The sequence below is a fragment of the Sebastes umbrosus genome, chromosome 23 (genome assembly GCF_015220745.1).
Source record: "Sebastes umbrosus isolate fSebUmb1 chromosome 23, fSebUmb1.pri, whole genome shotgun sequence".
Classification (NCBI taxonomy): Eukaryota; Metazoa; Chordata; class Actinopteri; order Perciformes; family Sebastidae; genus Sebastes; species Sebastes umbrosus.
The window spans coordinates 21,287,281-21,310,461 of NC_051291.1; the positions used below are offsets into that span (position 1 = coordinate 21,287,281).

The 23,181-nt window shown below is 40.5% G+C and overlaps 1 protein-coding gene across 2 annotated transcripts; it reads left to right on the forward strand.

Annotated features, from left to right (window-relative positions):
* Positions 1-16,785: 16,785 nt before the first annotated feature.
* kcna1b (potassium voltage-gated channel, shaker-related subfamily, member 1b) lies at positions 16,786-20,093 on the forward strand. Of its 2 annotated transcripts, none has more exons than XM_037759842.1 (2): positions 16,786-17,301; positions 17,518-20,093. In XM_037759842.1, the coding sequence occupies exon 2, from the start codon at positions 17,735-17,737 to the stop codon at positions 19,223-19,225; it is 1,491 nt and encodes a 496-aa protein (XP_037615770.1). In that variant the 5' UTR covers positions 16,786-17,301; positions 17,518-17,734; the 3' UTR covers positions 19,226-20,093. The 2 variants fall into 2 exon arrangements, with proteins under 2 accessions (XP_037615770.1, XP_037615771.1); XM_037759843.1 differs by having other exon boundaries at positions 17,575-20,093.
* The last annotated feature ends 3,088 nt before the right edge of the window (positions 20,094-23,181 follow it).

Below are 23,181 nucleotides of genomic sequence, written 5' to 3' on the forward strand. Positions count from 1 at the left end.
TAGCAGCTTTAATGCTTCTCCAGTCGTCTTAAACCTCATTTAAAATGAATGATTCTGAACTGCAGGGAAACAGATCCATTACATAAAGAAAGCTGCTCTGGGAGGAGACTGCAAATGGAAAAACCACGACTGAACTTAGATCATTAGTACAGTGAACTGCTGAATCAGCAGTCGTAATTGTTCTAAGCCATCCATCCATTCATTTACTGACGCTGGCAGGTCTAGGTCGATGGAGGCGAAACCTGCCAAAATATAAAAATATATGAATAAAACAATAAATTACTCGATAAATATGTCATTAAATGTAGCACAAATAATATTAAAAATAATTGTAGCCATTAGTTAATTGATAAAATGTGACATAAATTAATATTTCTGAATTAAGTAGATTCTTTATTTGATTAATCTTTTTATTAATTCCCTTATTTATTTACTCTTCTGTTTAATTATCCCTTTTATTTATTCATGTATTTGTTTTTATTTATTTTTTATTTTATCTACTTATTTTTTTTTAATTTTTTTTTTTATATTTATTATTAAAGGTATGTATTTATTCATATAAAATAAAATATAGCCAATGTTTAATTGATTAAATGTTACATAGGTTGATATTTCTGTTTTAATTTGCTTCTTTATTTTATTTATCTTTGTATTAATTCCCTTATTCATTTACTCTTCTGTCTGATTTTAGCTTTTATTTATTGATGTCTTTATTTTCATTAATTTTTAAATGTATGTTTTTATTTATATATATATTTTATTTATTTATTTTATATTAATTATTAAATGTAGGTATATTATTTATGTATTTATGCATTTATTTATTTATTTATCTATTCACAATTTTCCCTTTGCATTTCACCCTTTATTTATTTCCCCCAACTTATTTATTCATGTATTATTTTCTTTTTATTAAATTATAATATTATATATTTTCACCACCTGGCTACATATGCTGAAGTCGTGTAGTCTCACACAAAACCAAAACAAAGTCACTAAAACATTGTGACAATAGTACGATCAGCACCATGGACTGAGCTACACATCAAACAAGGCTAGCTGTTTACAGTCTTTATGCTAAGCTAAGCTAACGGAGCTAATGAACAGATGTGAGAGTGGTGACGGTCTTCTCATCCAGCTCTCCACCAGCTTATTTCCCCAAACTCTTCTTTTGGCTCCTTCAGTCCTGTTTTATTTATAAAAACCCAGAAACACTTTGTGTCCTCCTCATTATTAGAACGTTCTGACTGCAGCAACATCTGATCAGCGTCTCTCTGACTGACTGACTGACTTGAACCGGCGGCGGAGAGACGGGATCACTTTGTCTTTGTGTCTCTGAACCACATTAATAATGGATTGGTCCGACGTGGTTTCACTTGTCCTCTATACCGTAACAGGAAGCAGGAAAACAGAAGGTCTGAGTGGAGCAATCAGTGTGAACGGTACGTCACTGTCCTCATCATGACCTGCATGAATCAGAGCTGAAGGCGGCTCGCTGAACCACGACTTATAAACCCTGTTTATCAAGGTGGAAGTGGATGGTGTTGTCCCTTAAGGTGCAGGAGATGTTTATTAAAACCTCCAAGTGTTGAATATTAGCGTCAATATATTGTTTTAGAATACATTTTAATCCAGTAGTGATGTAGAGGGTCTCAGGATCAGGATCACGAGCCCTACCTCGGGTCACATTATCATCCACAATGATATGAGGATGCCTAGCTTCAAAACAAGTCTAACAAGTAGGTAAATAAAATAAAAACAAATCTAACAAATACTGTACATCATATAAGACAAAATAATAAAAAAAAAATGAATATGCTTAGACTAGAAAGAAAAGAGGAAATTGGGGGAAATAAAAACACTAGAAGGAAACTCGGAGAACGCAGACCTCCGCTAAGGGCATTTCCTTAAGTAAAAAATAATGCCTGTATCCGCTTCAACATATAATGAATTCTTCCTTGGTCAGTTTCATGAATATCGGGCCAGTAGTTTTTCCATAAAACTAACAAACAGACAAACATACTGAATTGAAGAAGAACAATGTACAATTGGTACAATTTTTTGGAGAAAATAAGAATTTCCTTTCCAGAAAAGGCCTTAAACACCGAGGGTGTAACGAATAAATGACACGAAAATGCGAAATACTCGCTGCGAATATTATATGTCTAAGGCTTTTATTGTAAGTTTGCCATCTTGTTTCGGACTATGAGCCTCCGTGTCGTCGTACACTTCAGTACATATTGTATATGTCCATTCTACGCAACGTGATTGGTTGATGTCCTTCTTTGCTGTGCGAAAGCTCAGAAAAATCATTCCAAAAAATTCACGATAAAAACAACAGTTCTAAAAATGTATTCAGGTGTGAATTAATTGCATGAAAAATTATTATAGTTTTAATTTAATACAATTTTACAGTAATTTCACATTTTTTATGTACAACTGAATTGCTGTAAACTGATGAAAACTCTCTGTTAAAAAAAACTAATGAATGGAAATGAATTATTTCCAAGGTGTTACCTTCATCCTCACCACATATAGCTTATAATTCTCACATTTGTCATGTTATAGAGGTTTTTTTAGAGGAACATGTCTGCAGTAAAACAATATTCCAGCAGTAAAACAGATGAGATTTTTTTTCTGCAGGCTGGAGGGCAAAACAAGGTTGATTCCTCTCTTAACACAAAGTGTAGGGATGATTTTTTATTTTTATAATATTTCGGGTCGTACCATCAGTGAGCAGAGCCACAGGGGGGAGGTGAGATAATACAGTATAGTACATGTCAGCGTCCGTGCACACACACACAGTTAGCAGTATTAGCGAATGTCTTAATGACATAAACTGTGACGCTCTGACGGCTGAGCTGCTGCAGCGTCTCATTTAACGAGCATCACCGACCCTCCGTACTCCCCATCTGGATGTTAAATGGTGCCGACTGTCAGGACCCTCATCTAAAATAGACTCCAGAATCCCCTCAAAGAAAGACGTGTGCTCTAAAAATAGACCTCTCTCTCACACACACACACACACACACACACACACACACACTATGTGAAGCCATGGTAGTGACATGCTGCATGCAGGGATTCCCTGAAGGTTGCGTTTGGTTTGTGGAGCTCAAACTGGTGATTTCAGCTGCTTAAATGCAGTCATTTTATTTATTCATTTTTATTTTTTAATTCATTAATTTGACAGGGACGGTACATATAGGCATTGTTTAGTTTCCCAACCTGGGGGTCGGGACCCTCCAAACTGTACCAAGAAAATAAAGCAGAAAAATATATATGCAACACAAAATGACATATTATTCTTCAGATGTTTCTTTAATCTTTTCTGTTTTTCCTTCGTGAATTTCTGGTATTCAGTAAGTACAAGTGCAATGCATCACTCAACATAATAGTGAGTGAACGTACCACCGTGCAAATGCACTTCATTGCGTAACAGTAAGTGAACGCACCACCGTTAAAATAAACTTCAATATGTAACAGAAAGTGAACGCACCACTATCGAATGCGCATCAACACACAACAGTAAGTGAACGCACCACCATTCAAATGCATTTCAGTACGCAACATTAAGTGAACGCACCACTATTGAAATACACTTCAATACGTAACAGCAAGTGAACGCACCACCGTTCAAATGCATTTCAGGATGCAACGGTAAGTGAACGCACCACCGTTCAAATGCTTTTCAGTACGTAACAGTAATGGAACGCACCACTGTTCAAATGCACTCCAATATGTAACAGTAAGTGAACGCACCACCGTTCAAATGTACCTCAATATGTAACAGTAAGTGAACGCACCACCGTTCAAATGTACCTCAATATGTAACAGTAAGTGAACGCACCACCGTTCAAATGTACCTCAATATGTAACAGTAAGTGAACGCACCACCGTTCAAATGTACCTCAATATGTAACAGTAAGTGAACGCACCACCGTTCAAATGTACCTCAATATGTAACAGTAAGTGAACGCACCACCGTTCAAATGCACTTCAGTGCGTAACAGTAAGTGAACGCATCACGCAGTTCAGTTCAGTCTCAAAGATTAGTTTGTACATGTACTAAAAACCTCTAATGTGCTCACGTTCGCTGCACGTATTCAACGTATATAAAGTCAGATGTTTCATGTCGATGTTTTAATTATTCATCACGCCTTGATGAAACCACTGGAGGGTTTTTTATAGATTTCTGCTTCATGATCTCTTGTCTAATTTCTATTTATTTCCATATTTAGTCTCTCATATATACCAACAGAGAGACATCTCAGACGGACTCTCTGCAGTCTCTCTAACATCTGACCTCTCTGTTATTCATCCTGTGTACATACAGGGGAGGACTCTGTCCATCCTGCTGCTGTACCACTCTGTACTTCATGTACCACACACATCATTTATTCATTGCAGCAGAGCTTTTTACTCTCAGCAGACTCTCTGCTAACAGACCGAACACAGTTTCTTCAGCAGCTGGAGGAGATCTTCCTGCAGTAACTCAGCCGATGGTCGGAGAATTTGATCCTTTAGCATGAAGAAGACAATCAGTTGAATGAAAATCTGTTTTGCTGTTACAGTGAACACTATGCTTATAGAAAGTAAATCATGTGTAGTGTATTGCTGTACCTTCTCCCTGCCCGTCTCCCTCGGGGGCTCTGCGGTTATTTAGAGACACTGATCGTCTGTCAGACCCGCAGCATCAAACTTTCCTCCGGCATCAACGTGTCGCTCTGCTGCCGTCTCAAGTGTTTCCTATTGATCCACTCATTGACAACACGTCACATTCAGGTCAGCGTTATGATGATGATACTGCCGTTTGGACTTCGACGTGGTCGGCTGATGTTTTCTTTATTTACACTGAACCCGGAGATGGATCATAAATTATCTCATCCAGACTAACAAACATCTCACAGCTCCCTCAGGACTCACTGACCACCGGTCATCCTGGCTTCTGTTCAACAAACTGGTCATATGATAAAACAGCTTTAGCACAAGGCCTTAAAATACACTTCCTGTTCTGATTGGCCATATTGAAACACCTGAAACACAGTTACATTAAACAGGCAGTAATAAAAAAGGTACTCAACTTATTTTAGTCTGCAAATATCCAGCAAAAATATGAATGTAAACATCAATTTAACGTTGATTTTCAGTTGCTTCCTATTGTTTTTTCGTTTTTCTGGCCATGCTACAGGTGCAAAGATACAACAAGAGGTCTCATATAGTCAGTTTTTACACTGTGTGCATGTACGGTCGACCAACAGCTGCGATGCAAGCCGCATTGTTTGCATACTTCTGTGCATACTTTGTGTGCACCTTAAGGATTAAAAGGTTTATCAAGGGGGCAGATCAGAGCAGAATAATCTCTTTGTTGACACTGAAATCTCATTGATTGAGCACTTTTTAAACAGAGGTCAATATATTGTTGAGATCACAGCAGTGAGAGTCAGCATCGTAGATTACTGTAGACTAGTGTAAATTTCCATGGGGTCGCTATGATTCACATGCGAAATGAACTGAAATTTTGCAGATTTTCAACTGTCTTTGCGTCGTTGTAATATTGGTGGTATGTTTCCCTTTAAGAGTGAGTAATTAAAGAGCTTTAATAAAGACATATTTATTGGCGCAACTCAACTTTGGTTCATGGCGTTCTTCATCTCATTCCTCTTCCGTTTTATATTTTAGACACGTTGCCATGAATCATCGGCTACATAAAGGGTTGAACACAGTTTCTCTGCAAATGTTTTTATTCAAATAGTTTACCTCAGCCAATGTGTTGTGTTAGCTTGCAAGCTAACGGTTACGAATTGATGAAATAAAGCAGCCTGACTTTGTCTCATTTCAACATGAATCTTTCTACCTGATTGGACGAGCAAACAAAGACCATTGAGAGTCCAAAAAGTGGTAATTGATTTCCAAAGTTAAAATGATGTAAAAAATGATGAATAATTTTGTGATTTCTAGAGGTGGTGAGTTCTATTTCTAGAGCTGCCCCCTCTTAGTCGATTAGTCGAGTAATCGAGTCGTTTTGGTTTTAGTCGACTAAGATTTCTTTAGATAATTCGTCTTTTTTATGGATTTTTTTTTCATGCTGAATGACTTATGAGCCGATCTCTGATAAACACCAGATTTAAAGTGGTACTTTTGTGTAATTCTTCGTGGAGAAACTCAGTTTCACAGACAGGTTGATTAAATCAACTAATCAATTAGTCGTCAAAATGTATTAGTCGACTAAGAATTTCTTTGGTCGAGGACAGCTCTATTTATATGTCATCTAAACCATCTAAAATAACAGCGTGCCGAATAGTTCAAAATGTTTGATATCTCTCCGAGTCAACTGACAATTTGTTTCTTAAAATTTAAAACTAAAAACTTCAATCACAGACTTTGATGTTTCCATGTTTTCCTGTTCTTGTGCTATTAAACATGAACCTTATGACATCCGTATTTCCCTTTACATCCCCTCTATCACCATCATCACCACTATACGCTCCGTATCCGTTATCCTCCCCTTTCCCCCCATCTGTCGACCCCCCTCACCAACCCCCCCCCCACCCCCTCCCTCGCTGGATCTCCCATGACGTGACTCTATAAATAGCTCCCTGAAGACGGGGGCCCGGCGGCCCCCGAGGGCCATGTGTTGGTCTTGAAGGGCACGGCATGAATCGGCCACGCTCTTCTTCTCCCAGCATGCTACTGGGCCTATAAATAGCTGTGGAGAACGAGGGGGGATCTGCAGCTGCATTATATAAGCATGTTTATGAATGAGGGGAGGTGGGGGGGTCGCTGCATTCATAATTCCTCCTGCTGCAGCTGCTGCAACTCACTCAGCCATGTGTGAACATATTTTATATGAATAAGAGATAAAAATAGAAATTCTACTGTCATTAAATCACTTCTACTGTATAGCTGCTCCAACATGTACAGTACCTGACTGCAGTTTGATGAATGAATTTAATACAGCACGTTAAAAGGTCAGAGGGAATCCATGTAAAGTTTAATATTAGAAATTAAATGTCTTCATTAAATCTGCACGTGGTCTAAAAGTAGTCGTTTTCACAGGAAAATGTACAAGTTTGTTTTGGTTTAATTTACAAATTAAAGAATTACATCAAATCATTTATGTTAGCATGTTAGCATGCTAACATGTTCACGTCATACAAGGCAGATGGTAGAGATTAAGATGGAAGTGAGGGTTACAAATACTGTTGCAACATAGCACCAAATCAAAATTACACTTGTTGGCATTGTAAAAATGTCGGCAATGTACGTTTCTGAAAACTACAGATACGTCGAATGTCATTGCAATCGGTCAGAGCAAGTGACGTAGTATATGGAGTCAGCGTTATTGAATGTTACATGGTATAATAATGAGTAGAAGAGGGTCAAACTTTAACCCAGGAGACCGCTGTTGGTGTCCTAGTGTGAAACCAGAAGTAGACGCTACGCTTATTGTGGAACATTACATACTAAATTTTGCTATGGGTGGTTGTTATATATTTACGCTACTTACGTTGTTACGCTACGTTGTTACGCTACGTTGTTACGCTACATGCTACGTTGTTGCGCTACGTTGTTGCTACGTTGTTGCTACGTTGTTGCTACGTTGTTAGGCTACGTTGTTAGGCTACGTTGTTACGCTACGTTGTTACGCTACGTTGTTACGCTACGTTGTTACGCTACGTTGTTACGCTACGTTGGTTGTTACGCTACGTTGTTATGTTGTTACAAGCTACTAACTTCTTTAATGCATTAACGCAACTTGTGATATTTAGGTTGTAGCGGCTCAGTTTGTGAAGATACTGGTATCATATGCAATTAGAAAACCCGATGAATCCAACGGTACCATACATGTCATACTAGCTTGTCGCGAAGGAGGTTAAATAACCTTCCGAACCAGCGCTAAATTTTGGCGAGGAAAAACTGTCATGTCCATTTTCAAAGGGGTCCCTTGACCTCTGACCTCCAGATATGAGAATACAAATGGGTTTTATGGGTACCCACGAGTCTCCCCTTTACAGATATGCCCACTTTAGGATAATCACATGCAGTTTGGGGCAAGTCAAACTGTTGTTGCCTGTTGGGCTGGAGTTTGCCATGTTATGATTTGAGCATATGTATCATGCTAAATGCAGTATCTGTGAGGGTTTCTGGACAATATCTGTCATTGTTTTGTGTTGTTAATTGATTTCCAATAATATATATATATATATATATATATATATATATATACATTTACACATTTACATAAAGCAGCATATTTGTCCACTCCCATTGTGCATTTCTACAAGCGTGATACAAGGCTGATACGAAGCGTATTTTTGGTTCAGAAATGTGTCAACGTTTATACGATGACTGGGTTGAAAAATATTAAGTTTTGGAACGTTTGAGGCTCTGCAGGTTTCTATCATAACAGAAAACTAACCAACCAACAACTGTTTTGTGGTTTAGACTTAAAAACATATTTTTTAAATTTTTTTTCAAATTACAATTCATTGCTTTTCCGAGGCCGACATAAGATTTCCTAAAACCTTTGGAGAACGTCTAGTTCTCACAGCAAACAGTGAGATCCACAAAACTGAATAAAAGGAGCTTCTATGAATTATCATTACAGATATAACTTCACAGACCTTGTTTGCTTTAGCGTTTTGTTCTGATTAAATGAGGATTTCATCTGGTTAAATGTTCCTCCATCTTCACCATCCTCCCTTCCTCCCTCCCTTCCTCTCTCTCTCTCTCTCTCTCTCTCTCCGTCTCGTGAGGTTTTCACAGCAAGGTACTGAGCTGAGCGTGAGGAGATAAGAGGGATGTAGGGCGAGATGGTGGCTGGAGAGAGAGTAGAGGCGAGAGAGGGGGGAGGATGGAGAGAGAGTAGAGGAGAGAGGGGGGGAGGATGGAGAAAGAGTAGAGGAGAGAGGGGGGAGGATGGAGAGAGAGGGAGGAGGATGGATGGAGAGCCCCGTGGAAAACTAGAGGAAAGCTTAATGAGGATGTTGCCCCTGATTCGGGCACGAGCAGGAAGAGGGAGATAACAGGACTGTGTGATGCCACGGGGGGATGCAGCTAGGGTCCTGCATGAAGCTGAGGCATCCCTCTTCCTCTTCCTCCTCCTCCTCCTCTTCCTTTCTGCTGGTGTTGCATGAAGAACAGAGTACACAAAAGTGTAGCAGGACTTTGGTCTAGGGCCTGGAAATGTGCATCAATCTAACTAAACTCTTAACCAGGATTATAGAAATATGGGAGGTCATTGCCGGGAACTCATTGACTTTTCCCAACATAATAACAGTCCTGAGAGTCTACAGCCATGCTAGCAGCTCTGTGGAGCTGTACCTTAGTGTGGGACACCCTAAAAACGTGCTATTTCCCCCGGATGGCCGTGGTCTTACAGGACGTGGCTGTGCAAGCTCTGGTTTCTGCCCGTCGCCATCTTGGTTTTTGGCCATCGCTCATCTTTATTTTTGGCCGTTGCCATCTTGGTTTTTGGCCGTTGTCATCTTGCTTTTTGGCCGTCACCATCTTGGTTTTTAGCTGTCGCCATCTTGTTCTTTGGCCATGGCATTTTGTTTATTGGCCGTCACCATCTTGGCTTTTGGGTCGTCAACATTTTGGTTTCCCCTAGTTGTCCCGGGGATACCCTGAATTGGAATAAGTGGGTTGTGATAACTATATTCATGATGTTTATTGGCCTCCAAATACTAAAGTTATCTATCCTCATAAACAGTAGCAGATCTGTGGGATGGTAACACGGTCTCGGTCTGTCAGTGGTCCACTAACAGGGCTGCTTATAAAACTCTGGCGTTTGGCGAGTGAATTAAGGAAACTAATCCGGTCCCATCCTGACCAATCACTACTCCCCAGTAGAGGAAACTGGGGGCCTACAGGAGCTTAGCGACGGCTAACATCAGCTGCTGATTTGGTGGGCAGCAGATGGAGGACGAACGCCCTCAAAAGTTCAAGTGCACATTAAACTTTCCACTTGCTTTGAGAAGGGATTTCAGGCGCTGCTCTGTCTTCAGGCTTCAGTTTCAGCGCTGTAATCGGACTCTCGGCCGGTTATAGCAGCAGCAGCAGAGTCTCCTTTGTACCGCAGCAGCCTGCCGGTATCATCTAACACCAGATAAAAACACAGCGCCGTGTTGCAGAGAACGCCAACGGGATGAAGTCATCCGCGGAGCATCTGCGCTCTCGTGTCAATGTGTGAATATGTGTGTTCAGCACTGTGTCAGCTATGTGACTGTTCCAGCTCCGTCCACGGCGTGTTCTCCTCACGTTTCCATGCTTCCATTCACAACAAAGTACGTGACCATGTGTCGTCCAGCTGTATTAACCCCTCCTCAGTCTGAAGTCGTGTTTTTAGTCTGCTCACCGTTGACTTTGACCTTTGGTTTCCACCTAAAAGAGGTATTTACCCCCCACTGTGAAGGATTTGTTACCTCCGCCAAGGAGGTCTAGTTTTTGGTTTTGGTTTGTCTGTTTTTCAGCATGATTATAGGAAAACTACCGGCCTGATTTTCATGAAACTTGGGGGAAGGGTGTAGCATGGACCAAGGACAAACCCATTACATTTTGGTGTGGATCTGAATAATTTTACTGATGGAAACAGCCTTGGCGGATGTCTGAGCTCTTCACGTGCCCCTCTAGTTTCCTTTGTTTTTTAAAGGATTATATAGTATAAATCTGTCTCTGATTTGTTTACCAGACAGTTTCAACAACCACATTATGAAAACACCAGAAAATAACAATAAAGGTTTGGTTTGATTTGGCAAATATATTATAACTCTCTAAAGGCCATTACATACTGGGGAAGGGTTTGTGTGATTAATTTGCATGTCAATATATTTTTTTCGAACCGTTGTTTTTGTCGTTTTTGTTGTTGTTTCTGGCTGTCGCCATCTTGGTTTGTGGACTATGGCTTTGAGGCTTCGAGTTCATCATTTTGTCTGTCACCATCTTGGTTTTTACTGATGGAAACGGCCGTAACGGAGGTCTGCACTCCCTGAGAACTCTTCTAGTTTCCTTTGTTTTTTAAAGGATAATGTACTATAAATCTGTCTATGATTGGTTTACCAGACAGTTTCAATAACCACATTATGGGTTAGGGTTAGGGTTAGGGTTCCTAGATTTCCGCGTGTCTTTTGAACACCATGAAACCTGTACTGACTGCAATGTGAACACATCCACATATACAGTAAATGCTACGGTAAGAGTTAGTGACGGGTGGATGGGTCCAAAAAACGCCATACTTTTAACCAGGAGACCGGTGTTCGAGACCATTGTTGTTGACTGGTTATCAGTGATGTTTGCCACGTTATAATTGTCACTTGTTTTTGTTGACATTTGTGACATGTTTCCATAGTTTTCTGTAAATGTTTTACTTAGTTTACTTACTTATTTTAAGTCCAACCATGACGTTTTCCTCTTACCCTAACTAAGTGGTTTTCTTGCCTAAAGGAAACTGCGGATGTTTGCGTGACGTGCAAATGACACGTAAAAACGCTAAAATGCCATGACACGTGGAATGTCGTGGTATTAATACGCCTTCCCGTGAGACCGGTTTGGTGTATCTGACCATTTTTGAAACCCATCCAACAACATTTTAAATTTTAGTCCCCAAATGTCTCCAAAATACCAAATACGTTGGGCTCAAATTGGGGTTAATGTGTATAAAAGCTTTTTTCCGCTTCCCTTAAGTGGTCAGAAAATTAAATGACTGTTTCCATGAGGACATCAACCGTTAAGGAGGATACGTGGCATTCGTTGTAAAATAAAAAAAATGTACAGCTTGGACTAATTGTGAGTAAAGATAAGATATGATAGAACTAATGCAATACAAAGTAGGAAAGAGGGCAAATATAAAAATCGGAAATAACAATCTAATCTAAATCTGACACTTAAAAGGGGTACTTAAGCAACAAGATGTTGAGATAACAGATATTTAAGAGAAGTCAAAGATAACAGAATGTTGTGTTTAACAGCCCAAAGCAAAATGTGTCCATGTAGGTCCAAAATAGAACTGTATGAAATCTAAATTTGGGGACAGTTTAAAAAAAGAAAAAATAGGCCGAGATGTCCTGACTTTTAGTCCCTCAAACTGATGAAACACTGGATCCTACATTTCCCATAATGCAGATCACTAGCATCTTTTCATTAGACCCTTTCTGTCTGGTCTTTAAAACCATCACAGACCAACTTTGTTACTAAAATGTTGTGTTATAAATTTGTCTCCAAGCCCACACCGAGATAACCTCGATGACATCACTATGACATCACCGGGGTTATACCAGTAAACTGACCTTCATGTTAAATCAATGGAGAGTTCCTGACATCTTGTATAAAAGAGAAGCATCACATCTGCACACTGAACCAGATTAGCTCCATAACTACAGTCCAACTGGATTATAATCCCGCCCATTAAATCTCCCGGGTCAAAGGTCACGACAACATATGGATCGAGGCTCATCGTCAGTCTTTGTGCATGTGTGCAGATTGGCTTCACACACATGACCGAATACAAAGACATTAGTTTCTTTTATTCGGTGTTTAATTCAGACCTGAGGGGCTGAACTTGTGTCAGTTTACAGTGTGTCCTGTTGTGTACTATAAATCCAGATGTTGAAACCACAGGAGGTCATAAATGAACTGGAACCATGTGTTCATCATTCAGAGGGACTAAATTTAGTTTTCAGGAATTCACCACGACGTGCAGCCACGTTTGGTCGGAGCAGCTGTTGGACAGTTACAGCGACAAACTATCACTGTAGTTCAGTCACATACCAGGAAACACTGTCCATCCTTTCACTTCCAAATACCTGGAGAACCACTTTTATTTTATTGTATCTTTTTAAACTGATATTCTGAATAAGAATCTGTTTTATTGGCCAAATATGTCCACACATAGAAAGAATTTGACTCTGGTTTTAAAGGTCCCATATTGTAAAAAGAGACATTTTCATGTCTTTTATTTTATAAAGCAGGTTTAAGTGCTATATAAATTCTGGTAAACTATCAAAACGCTCAAAATACGGAGAAATACACACAGCCCGTATTCAGAAACCATGCCTTAGAAACAAGCCGTCAGGATTTCTGTAATTTTGTGATGTCACAAATATACAATATTTAGACAATTTCACAGTTTTAAATGTAAACATTCTAAATGGGTCCCAGTTTATTTACGGATGCAGTGTATGTGAATGATATCAGCACACAGGAAGTAAACACCGACCCAAGCTGTTGTCTAGCAACGCAATTCCATTGTAATTCCATTGAAATGTGCTAAAACGGAGCGTTTCAGGCCAAGGGTAAATACAGGTATATTCAAGCAGACAGTAGGGGATATAAAGGGTTTCTTAAACATTAAAGCATGTAAATATGTTCTAGTAAAAACAGAAATACTTTTATTTATAATATTATAAATAACTATGAACATAAAAATAAGCATAATATGGGACCTTTAAGTTGCTCTCAATGTTATAACATACTGTATTTTGCTTTTTTTGTTGATTTTATTCCAATTTTCAAAATTGTGTTGCTCCTGCGCTACATGCTTTTTATTGCAAAGCACTTTTATTTTGAAAAGCACAACAAAAATAAATCTTAAAGGTGCAGTGTGTAGGATTTGTTGACATCTAGTGGTGTGGTTGCAGATTGCAACCAACTGAGTACCCCTCCACTCACTCCTCCTTTTACAAGACTGAGGTAACGTAAAGTGTAAAACCGCGCTGACGCCGTTGGCCTCGCTCAGAGATCATCCTTACCATAATTCTGGCGCTATATACAGTGCGTATAATCCCTACTGTTTCCACCGGACGGCAATAGAGCTACACCTAATGTTGATTCCCGGCGGATAAGAGGGTCGCGGCACAGCGCAGTTTGAGCTCATGTTTAAAGCTGCCCTCGCCAAAGTCGGGCTTTGCTCGACGAAGCGAAAAGCGGCTACCGTAGAAACATGGCAGAGCCACATGAAAAGGATGCGTTCCCTATGTAGATATAAAGGACTCATTCTAAGATAAAAACATTCTTAGTTTCAGCTGATTATACACTAATGAAAATATAGTTATTAATATTATATTACATTTCTGAAAATAGATCCCATGCAATGTCACACACTGGTCCTTTAACAATTGTGCTATTTTTGATTGGAGTAACCAGATGAAATATATTCCACATGTAGTTTATTATGACATTAAATCATATTTAATGACAGCAGTGAAAAACTATGACTTTCCGTAAATAAGGTTGTTTATGTGACCCTGTCTGTGTTCTGGATGTTCCCTCCGTTCAGTGTTAACTGGGACCAGTTCCAGTTGTTCTGGTTCCAGCTGGAGGTCCACTGCTGGGTCCATCTGCTGGGCTTTGACTCCCCGCTGCCTCCAACAGATTCCAATCTGCTGGACAAACTGTATAAAACAGTGTCGTATGTGTAGACTATATAATGGATCCCTGTTGTGATAAAAGAACCATAAAATAAAGTAAAGAAGAAGAAGAAGGTTTAGTGCTGTTTGGAGCTGTCCGTGGTGCTGAATGTCACACAATCGGGTCAAAAACAAATAAAACGGATCTTTTAAATGTATGAAGATTATTAAAGATGTACGTCTTCAGTAGGAACCAACGAGCTCAGAGCTGAGAAACAGGAAGTCAGTAAAGAGAGACGGACTAACACGTTGTTGGTTTGGGTCTAAACATGGGATTGGTTCATAATAATGAAAATAAAGACCAGCATTCTCCTTTAAAAGATAATAATAAAAACTGTTCTGATGCATAATAATGGAGGAAATGCAAATTCAAGCTTCTGCAGAATCCTTCAACGAAGCGTATTAAACACACAAGTGTTTCCATATCTCAGGTCTGACTGAATTATTATAAATCCACCACACAGAGAAGTAAAGATCTCTCTGTGTCGACCCACTCCTCTGACCTTCCCACTAGTAGAGGTGAGATAACCTCCAGGCTTCGGTGAATCAGGCTCAGAAGGAGATAAAGTCAAATTAAGCCTCGAAGCAGATCCAGGATCCAGGTTTGAGTTTTTAATAATTTATGCCAAACTATAAATCCTTCATTCGTTATCTCAGCGATCAGATTAATGCTTAATGAAGGTCGACTTCAGAGGCAGCTTCTCTTTAACACTGAGCTTCAAATCAGTCATGAACAATCATGGAATTGTTTGTGTTTTAATGTCATTTTATGTGAGTCTTTCATGTATGTTTTTATGCTGTTTTTAAGCCCCTACCAAAGAACGTATGTTTCCAAGAAGTCAATCGTTCGTTCCATTGCAACATCAGCGTCCAGCAGCAGAGCTACACTTCCACCATTTTGGACTGAAAGTCAGTAAATATCATATCATCATATCATTAAATATGACCTGCAAACGTCTGGGAAAAAAAATTATGCAAAATAAAAAAAACACAAATGCAGCAAACAAGTAGTCAGTTAAGTCAAATCAGGGTCAAAATACATCAAATTGCTGTCAGTAAATTTGTGTTAAACTATGGAAGATCCTTTCTGTTGAGAAAAGAAGAAGTGGATGAAAAGTTAGCGATGATAAAAATATAAATACTCACGCAAAGACAAAATTATGAGATACCATGTCATAATTTTGATTAAGTATCACAGTTTTGACTCCGTATATTTCATACTTTTGTCTTAGTATCTCAGAATTTAGAGATACAGTCTCAACATTTTGACACAATGTGTTGTTTTCAAGAACTAAATGCTAATTTTTGACTCAGGTCAACATTATGAATCTCATAATTTGGATTTTTTTATTATTATTTATTTATTATTATTATTTATTTTGTATTGATTATTTTTGAGTACTAAATCATCACTTTTTACTTTTTACATAACTTGAGCACATTTCATACTTTGATTCAAAATCTTGAGTTATTATCTCATAATTTCCATTTATTATCTCACAGTTTGACTCTTTTTGTATCTTATAGTGTTGACTTGGTATTTCATAAATTTTACTTTATATATTATATATACACACAGGTATTAAATCTGAATTATTTGATTTACTTGTCATTTTCACTTAGTATTTTAAAGGCTTTGCATTAGTAAATATATTTACTTTAAATTTAGTGATTTCAATCTTTGAGTTTAATATAATTTCGACTCAATTTCGTATGATTTAATTTATATTCTTTTTATTCTTATCATTTTGATTTACCATATCTAGTTTTCCTTACATGTCATTTTATTTATTTATCTGGCATTAATAGGCTTCCATACCTCAAACCCATTAGATGACACTGAGTTTTTAGACTGTCTTGTCACGCAGAGCCAAAATAAATAAATAATTAGAAATAAAAAATAAATAATTTATAGAAAATGCTGGTTTCTCCCTGTTACCATGGCAACACCGGCATATTTACACCCAACATTCAGGCCCGACTGTCGCAAACTGCTAAGCGGCCAGTTATGTGAAAAAGGTTTCTTCCTGCTGCACATTCCTCCAGTCAGACCTCAAACTGTGAATAAAACCAGCAGCACAGCTATATCTATAAAGGAACATACTGGTTCCATAACATGATGCAGTAGATGTTGTAATGTCTGCAGCGTCCTCTGCTTTTATTTCTAAGGAGCTCATTTGAATACTGTGGGTCGTGCTGCTCTGGTCTGCTCGGTACCGGATCTGGTTTTGCAGATACTGTAGAGCCAACTGTGTTTTACAGTCTGTCTGCATTGCGTCGAAACCCCCCCTCCTCTCCTCTTTCTCACTCCCCTCACTCACTCCCTCTCTCCTAACCCCTCCCTCCCTCCCTCCCTCCTTCACTCACTTCTCCTTCCTCCTCTCTCCATGAAATCCTGCAATATGCTTCCAAATAACCGGAGACGCGTCCTCGGTCTGGTGCGCCGTTAGTGCGGGATCTCAAACCGGTTTCCCCTCCAAAAACCCTCCTCGTCTTTTTTGTTTTTCTGTTCCTTTTTACTGCGGAGCTTTGTGCTGATGCTGCAGTTCCTCCCAGTCCTCCCAGTCCTCCCCATCTGGAAGCTTATTGATCTGATTTTCCTCCTTTTATTTCCAGCATGATTTTAATAAATGTGTTTTTGCTGCTGAGCTGCGGTTCAAAGCCGTCTGAAGCCTCCTCCTCCTCCTCCTCCTCCTCTTCCTCCTGCTGCTGCTGCGGGCTCGGATCGACGCTGAAAACCTACACTAAGAGGATACGGATGTTGACCAAGACAACATAGTCTATTAATTTTTCAGACATACTGTAAAACGATATCAGTATTAAAGCCAAGTTGGGGGAAAGGTGTGCAAGGTGAGGACATCCCCTGCTCTCCATATTCCTGCTGGGCACACAGGTACATTTTTATGATCATAATCAAAAAGCATATTTTGACATTTAGAGGATTTGTCTAGATGTGAATGTGTGAATGTGAGTGGACGGTGTGTGTGAGAGGAGGCTGCAGGTCCTGATGTGCGCAGAGAGGAAGCGCAGCAAACTTGAATACTGATGTATGCGGTAAAAATACAGCAAATGCAGCACTGAACCGTACTGCTGTTGTTCTCTGTTGCAGATAGAAACAGGATGTGAAGGGAGCGCTGTGAGACTGGTTTGTTTCGCCTTCTTGCAGGTGACGACGGAGAGAAAGATGTTCAGCTCGGAGACGATGATGGTGATGGCGAGGGAAGCTCTGCCCAGCTCGCGGCCTCACTAAGAGGCTTCTCTTCTTCGACCTGCTGTCCTTCACCTTCACGCCGCTTCCTCTTCCCGTCTTCCGCCCGCCAGGAAGGATGACCGTGGTGTCCACCGAGAACATGGACGAGACCTCCACCTTGCCGGGACACCCGCAGGACCTCTACCCGCCCGACGACGACCACGACGACCACGACTGCTGCGAGCGGGTGGTCATCAACATCTCGGGGCTGCGCTTCGAGACCCAGCTGAAGACGCTCGCCCAGTTCCCGGAGACGCTCCTCGGGAACCCCAAGAAGAGGATGCGCTACTTTGACCCTTTACGAAACGAGTATTTCTTTGACCGGAATCGCCCGAGTTTCGACGCCATCTTGTATTATTACCAATCCGGGGGACGGTTAAGAAGGCCGGTGAATGTGCCGCTGGATATGTTCTCGGAGGAGATAAAGTTTTACGAACTGGGTGCGGAGGCCATGGAGAAGTTTCGCGAGGACGAGGGATTTATCCGCGAAGAGGAGCGACCCCTACCGGAGAAGGAGTTCCAGCGGCAGATCTGGCTCCTCTTCGAGCACCCAGAGAGCTCGGGGCCTGCCCGGGGGATCGCCATCGTCTCAGTTATGGTTATTCTTATTTCAATAGTCATATTTTGTTTGGAGACGTTACCGGAGCTGAAGGAGGATCCCAGACAGCGGATGCGCGTGGTGGGGAACATCACCGTGTATTACAAACCAAACGTCCTCACCGACCCTTTCTTCGTGGTGGAGACGCTCTGCATCATCTGGTTTTCTTTTGAGTTGATAGTCCGGTTTTTCGCGTGTCCCAGCAAGCCGGCATTCTTTAAAAACATGATGAACTCTATAGACATTGTGGCTATAATCCCATACTTCATCACACTGGGAACGGAGCTGGCGGAGGACCCAGACGCCGTTGAGGGGAAGGGAGGAGGCGAACAGGCCACGTCTCTGGCGATTCTCAGGGTAATCCGCCTGGTGAGGGTGTTCAGGATCTTTAAACTGTCCCGGCACTCCAAGGGCCTCCAGATTTTGGGGCAAACTCTAAAGGCGAGCATGCGGGAGCTGGGCTTGCTCATCTTCTTCCTCTTCATCGGTGTGATTCTGTTCTCAAGCGCCGTCTACTTCGCCGAGGCCGAGGAGAAGGAGTCGTTCTTTACCAGCATCCCGGATGCTTTCTGGTGGGCCGTGGTGTCCATGACGACTGTCGGCTACGGGGATATGTACCCCGTGACCATCGGAGGGAAGATCGTCGGTTCGCTGTGCGCCATCGCCGGAGTGCTAACCATCGCACTCCCGGTTCCCGTCATCGTCTCCAACTTCAACTACTTCTACCACCGGGAGACGGAGGGCGAGGAGCAGGCCCAGCTGCTCAACGTCAGCAACCAGAACTTGGCGTCGGACACCAACTCGAGTCGCCGCAGCTCCTCGGTGGTCAGCAAGTCGGAGTACATGGAGATAGACGAGGACATGAACAACAGCATCGATAACTTTAGGGAAGCCAACCTTAGGACTGCCAACTGCACGGCGCCCAGCCAGAACTGTGTGAACAAGGGGAAGCTGCTCACCGACGTCTGAGGCGGCGACTGGCGCACCGCTGTACATAGTGTAGAAATATCTCGATGCTTTATCTCCATTGGTGCATTTTATTCTTCTTTTGCATTGATCCATTCAAACGTGTGTGAAGACTTGAAAAGATCAAGGCACACGTGGTACGTTTATTAAAAGGAAGAGGCTCAGTTATTTCTTGAAATCACAACGACAGACTTGTTTGGCTCAAAGATCAGCAGGTGTCGGGGGACATTTTTGATAAATTATTCTCTCATTTTAGGAATTTGTAGTTTGAAAGATGTGGGTGTTTACGAGGCAGTGAAGATATCTCGACCCCTGCTGCTTTGATTATAATCATTCCAAACATTACCAGACAGGAAGAGAGACATTATGGGAGTTATTATCAAGTTGCACTATGGGAAATGTAGGAACTCGTGTTTCTGGAGTTTGCCCCAAACACAAGACAAAAGTCAGGATATTATAGTCTCCATTGCTCCTCCGTGCTTCTTTTTAAAATATATCACTCGCAAATTCTCAATTTTTATAAAAGTGCAGTAGGATATTGACTTTTTAACCAAGATGTATAGGTATACTACAGATTTAGGCTGTTAAAGCACAACTTTCTGATGTCTTTGACGTCTCTTAAATGTGATTTATAGAAATACAGCGTGTTTTAGATGAATTCAGATGAAAACAATGTTGTTCTGGAGATTTTCATGGATGCACAAGAGAGAAGAAGGGGGGGGCTAATTAAGGCCCTGTCCACATGTATACAGATTAGTGCTGTCAATCAATTGAAATAGTTAATCGCGATTAATTGCAAATTAACTGCACATTTTTTTTGTTCAAAATTTACCTCAAAGGGAGATTTGTCAAGCATTAAATACTCTTATCAACATGTGAGTGGACAAATATGCTGCTTTATGAAAATGTATGTATATATGTATTATTGTAAATCAATTAACAACACAAAACAATGACAGATATTGTCCAGAAACCCTCACAGGTACTGCATTTAGCAACAAGAAAAATGCTCAAATCATAACATAACATGGCAAACAAATTTGCGTTAACGCGTTAACTTTGACAGCCCTAATACAGATATTTTTAAAAATGGATATCTTCCCCTCTGTTTAAAAAGGATTTCTATCCACACAACCTTCGTTTTACAAAATATCTCCATCCACACTCAAGCTCAGAAACGTCTCCAAGCTGGGTATTAGGTGGCGATAAAGTCTACGTCAACAATACGATCCCCTGGACTTGCGAAAGTTTTCCTTCCACTCCGGCCGGGCCGGATCCAAAAGAGTTGTTTTTGGCGGACTTTAAACCACAGGTGCTGAGGTGGACCAAATAACGTTGTGCACAGCAGACGCCATCCGTTTGTCCGGGAAGCGGTGCAGCAATATTAAGTTAAAATGTAAAGTAGTAGTTAGTCCGAGCAATGCTAACAAAACCGGTTGTCCGCTATCTTTGTTATTGTTTCTGGCGAAACGCTCATTACAGAAAGCAACAATGGGCTTCGTTTTACACATCTGCACTGGAGTTTTTAAAAATCTGCACCTTAGACAACCTGTTCTCACTTGCCGATTGGTCAGTGCCCCTCGGCTTCTGAAACCAACGCACGGAGGCGCCCTTTAGTGACAGTTTGTGACGAACCAGGCTTTCAACTAACTCCAGTGTAAACCCACCCATGGCGTCATTCCACAGTCGGAACAACTGACGTAGTATTAATAGCGTGAAAGTCCACTAAGAGCAGGCGGGCGGGAGGGGAGGTGGATGGTGTTCGTTTCCCGTGTGAAACTAAAAGTAACGTTGACTTGTTTTGTCACGTTGACAGTCTTTAGCCACGTGACTCGTTGGTATCGTCGGTCCACTGTCAAGCACGACCGTTTCCTAACCCTACCTAAGTGGTTGCTTAAACCTAACTTCCTGTAAAAACAGAAGTTTATTTTGAAAGGACACTGTACATGTAACCACCATATCTTGACACGCCGTCCCCGGTCCGTCCAAAAGTAACGCTAGAGGGGTACCGCATGCGTCAGCCTCCAATACCGAGGGGCTCTGACCAAGCGGCGGTATTTGACGGATTTTGTTGCCTTCGAAGGCATTTAAAAAAATATCGTTTTTGTGACTCAAAACTTAGTTTTTGTGTGGACGAGAGGCCAAAACGTGGAGGAAAATATCCATTTTTTAAAATACTGTATCTGTATACATGTATACAGGGCCAAAGTCACTTGATAGCAAGATTTAGTAAATTTGAGGGAATCAAATTCCCTCAAGTTTATTTGTGTTGCACCTTTCAACCACAGGATTAAACTAAAACTGAAAATAAAAATAAGAAAATAGAGAAGTTAGTTTAATAAAAGGCAGAAAGGTTTGAGAGTTAAATATAGACATTCAAAATGACTAAATTGGAGCGCATGAGGGCACAATTAACACAAGAATTTATCAAAACATCTCCCCCACACCTACCAGGCTTTGTGTAATAGACTCAACTAAAAAAACAACAACAAAGCCCAACTGAGATTTGAGGAATGCGCCCGAGGACGACACATTTTTTTTGTGGATTACAGTTGAAGTTGAGGCGTGTTGTTTCCGCGGCACATCCAGGGACATTTTGGAAAACCCAACGCCAGATGTTGATGGATGTTTTCCAGGCACCTTATATCAGAAACAAACAGGAAGTGTGCCGAGCCTTGTGGAGGATTATCTGCTGCTGCTACAGGTCGGCTGGAGGTTCCCTGTATGACGCCATGCAACACTCCTTTATATAAAAGCATGTGGAGACTCTCTTCTCTCTTATATTGGCATGCACAAGACGTTACCTCATTTTGATTTCTTCTTCTTTGACCTTCATCATTCTCCTCCTGGAATATTTTTCTCTCATTTGTTTTCACCAAAAGTGCACTGGCTATTTATTATGATTTAATTTATTTTGGAGCATTTACGTGTTGAATGTTAAAAGCATTAAGGGAACAGGAACACTACTTTTTCGAAGATCATGGCATGTCAAAAATACTAAAGCATTATGGCCTAATTAGCTATGGTATAGCTATGTATACTCAATGCATGACTACAGTATTAAATTGCTTGCAGTTGTGGAGGGACCTCAGGAGATGGGGATGATGATGATGATGATGATGATCCTCATTATTGTCACGCTAACGACAGGATACGGTGCATGACGGAGCTAACTGCCGGAGGGGACAAATCTGCTTAAAAAAACAAAAACAAGGAAAAAAAAATATCAGAAGAGACAAATATCTGATGATCTCTTTAAAAAAATGACACTTCAGAAATAACATCCTCCTTTTTCATTTATTTAAAGCTTCGACGACGGAGAGCATGGGATCATTTTTATGTGATTTGTGACCCACTTCTTAACAGTTTGAAGAAGGAACGCAGTAATATTTAACAAATTTCATAGATATATCTAAAATTAGTTTCTAGTGCCTTGAACCCCGTCTCATTATAGAATTGACTGAAGTGCCTCCCGTTAGACAACAAAGAGCTTACTATGTGCAGCTTCTCTTCTCCTGCCATAAAGATGCACCACTCTCTGCACACCTGGAAACGAAGAGGGTTATAGACTAATACGTTTCGATAAAGATATGAATATATTCCTTATTCTGGGGCCACGTAAACTTTGTCCTGGTTGATGACACATGGCTGCAGTGCACAATGAGCAAGATAGAGGAGTTAAAATACGCTTAGTTTGCATGGAAATTCAAGAGAATTTTTTTGTCGTACATCTGCATGTACTATTGGGACATTCCAGTATTTTTCAATATGGGTGTTATTCTCAAAATTGTGGTCATTTTGAGTCATATGCATAAGAACCTATTGAAACGCTTATCTCTAAATCCAAATAAAAATAAATAGCCTACAGATTAGCCTTTTGGAGTAGCTGTATGGGATCTGTTCAAATGAAATTAAACACAGAAATTATCACTTGTGATTAGCTATAGTAGCTAACTACA

Coding starts and splice junctions, on each gene's coding strand:
- kcna1b (XM_037759842.1), top strand. CDS start 17,735: ATGACCGTGGTGTCCACCGAGAACATGGACGAGACCTCCACCTTGCCG.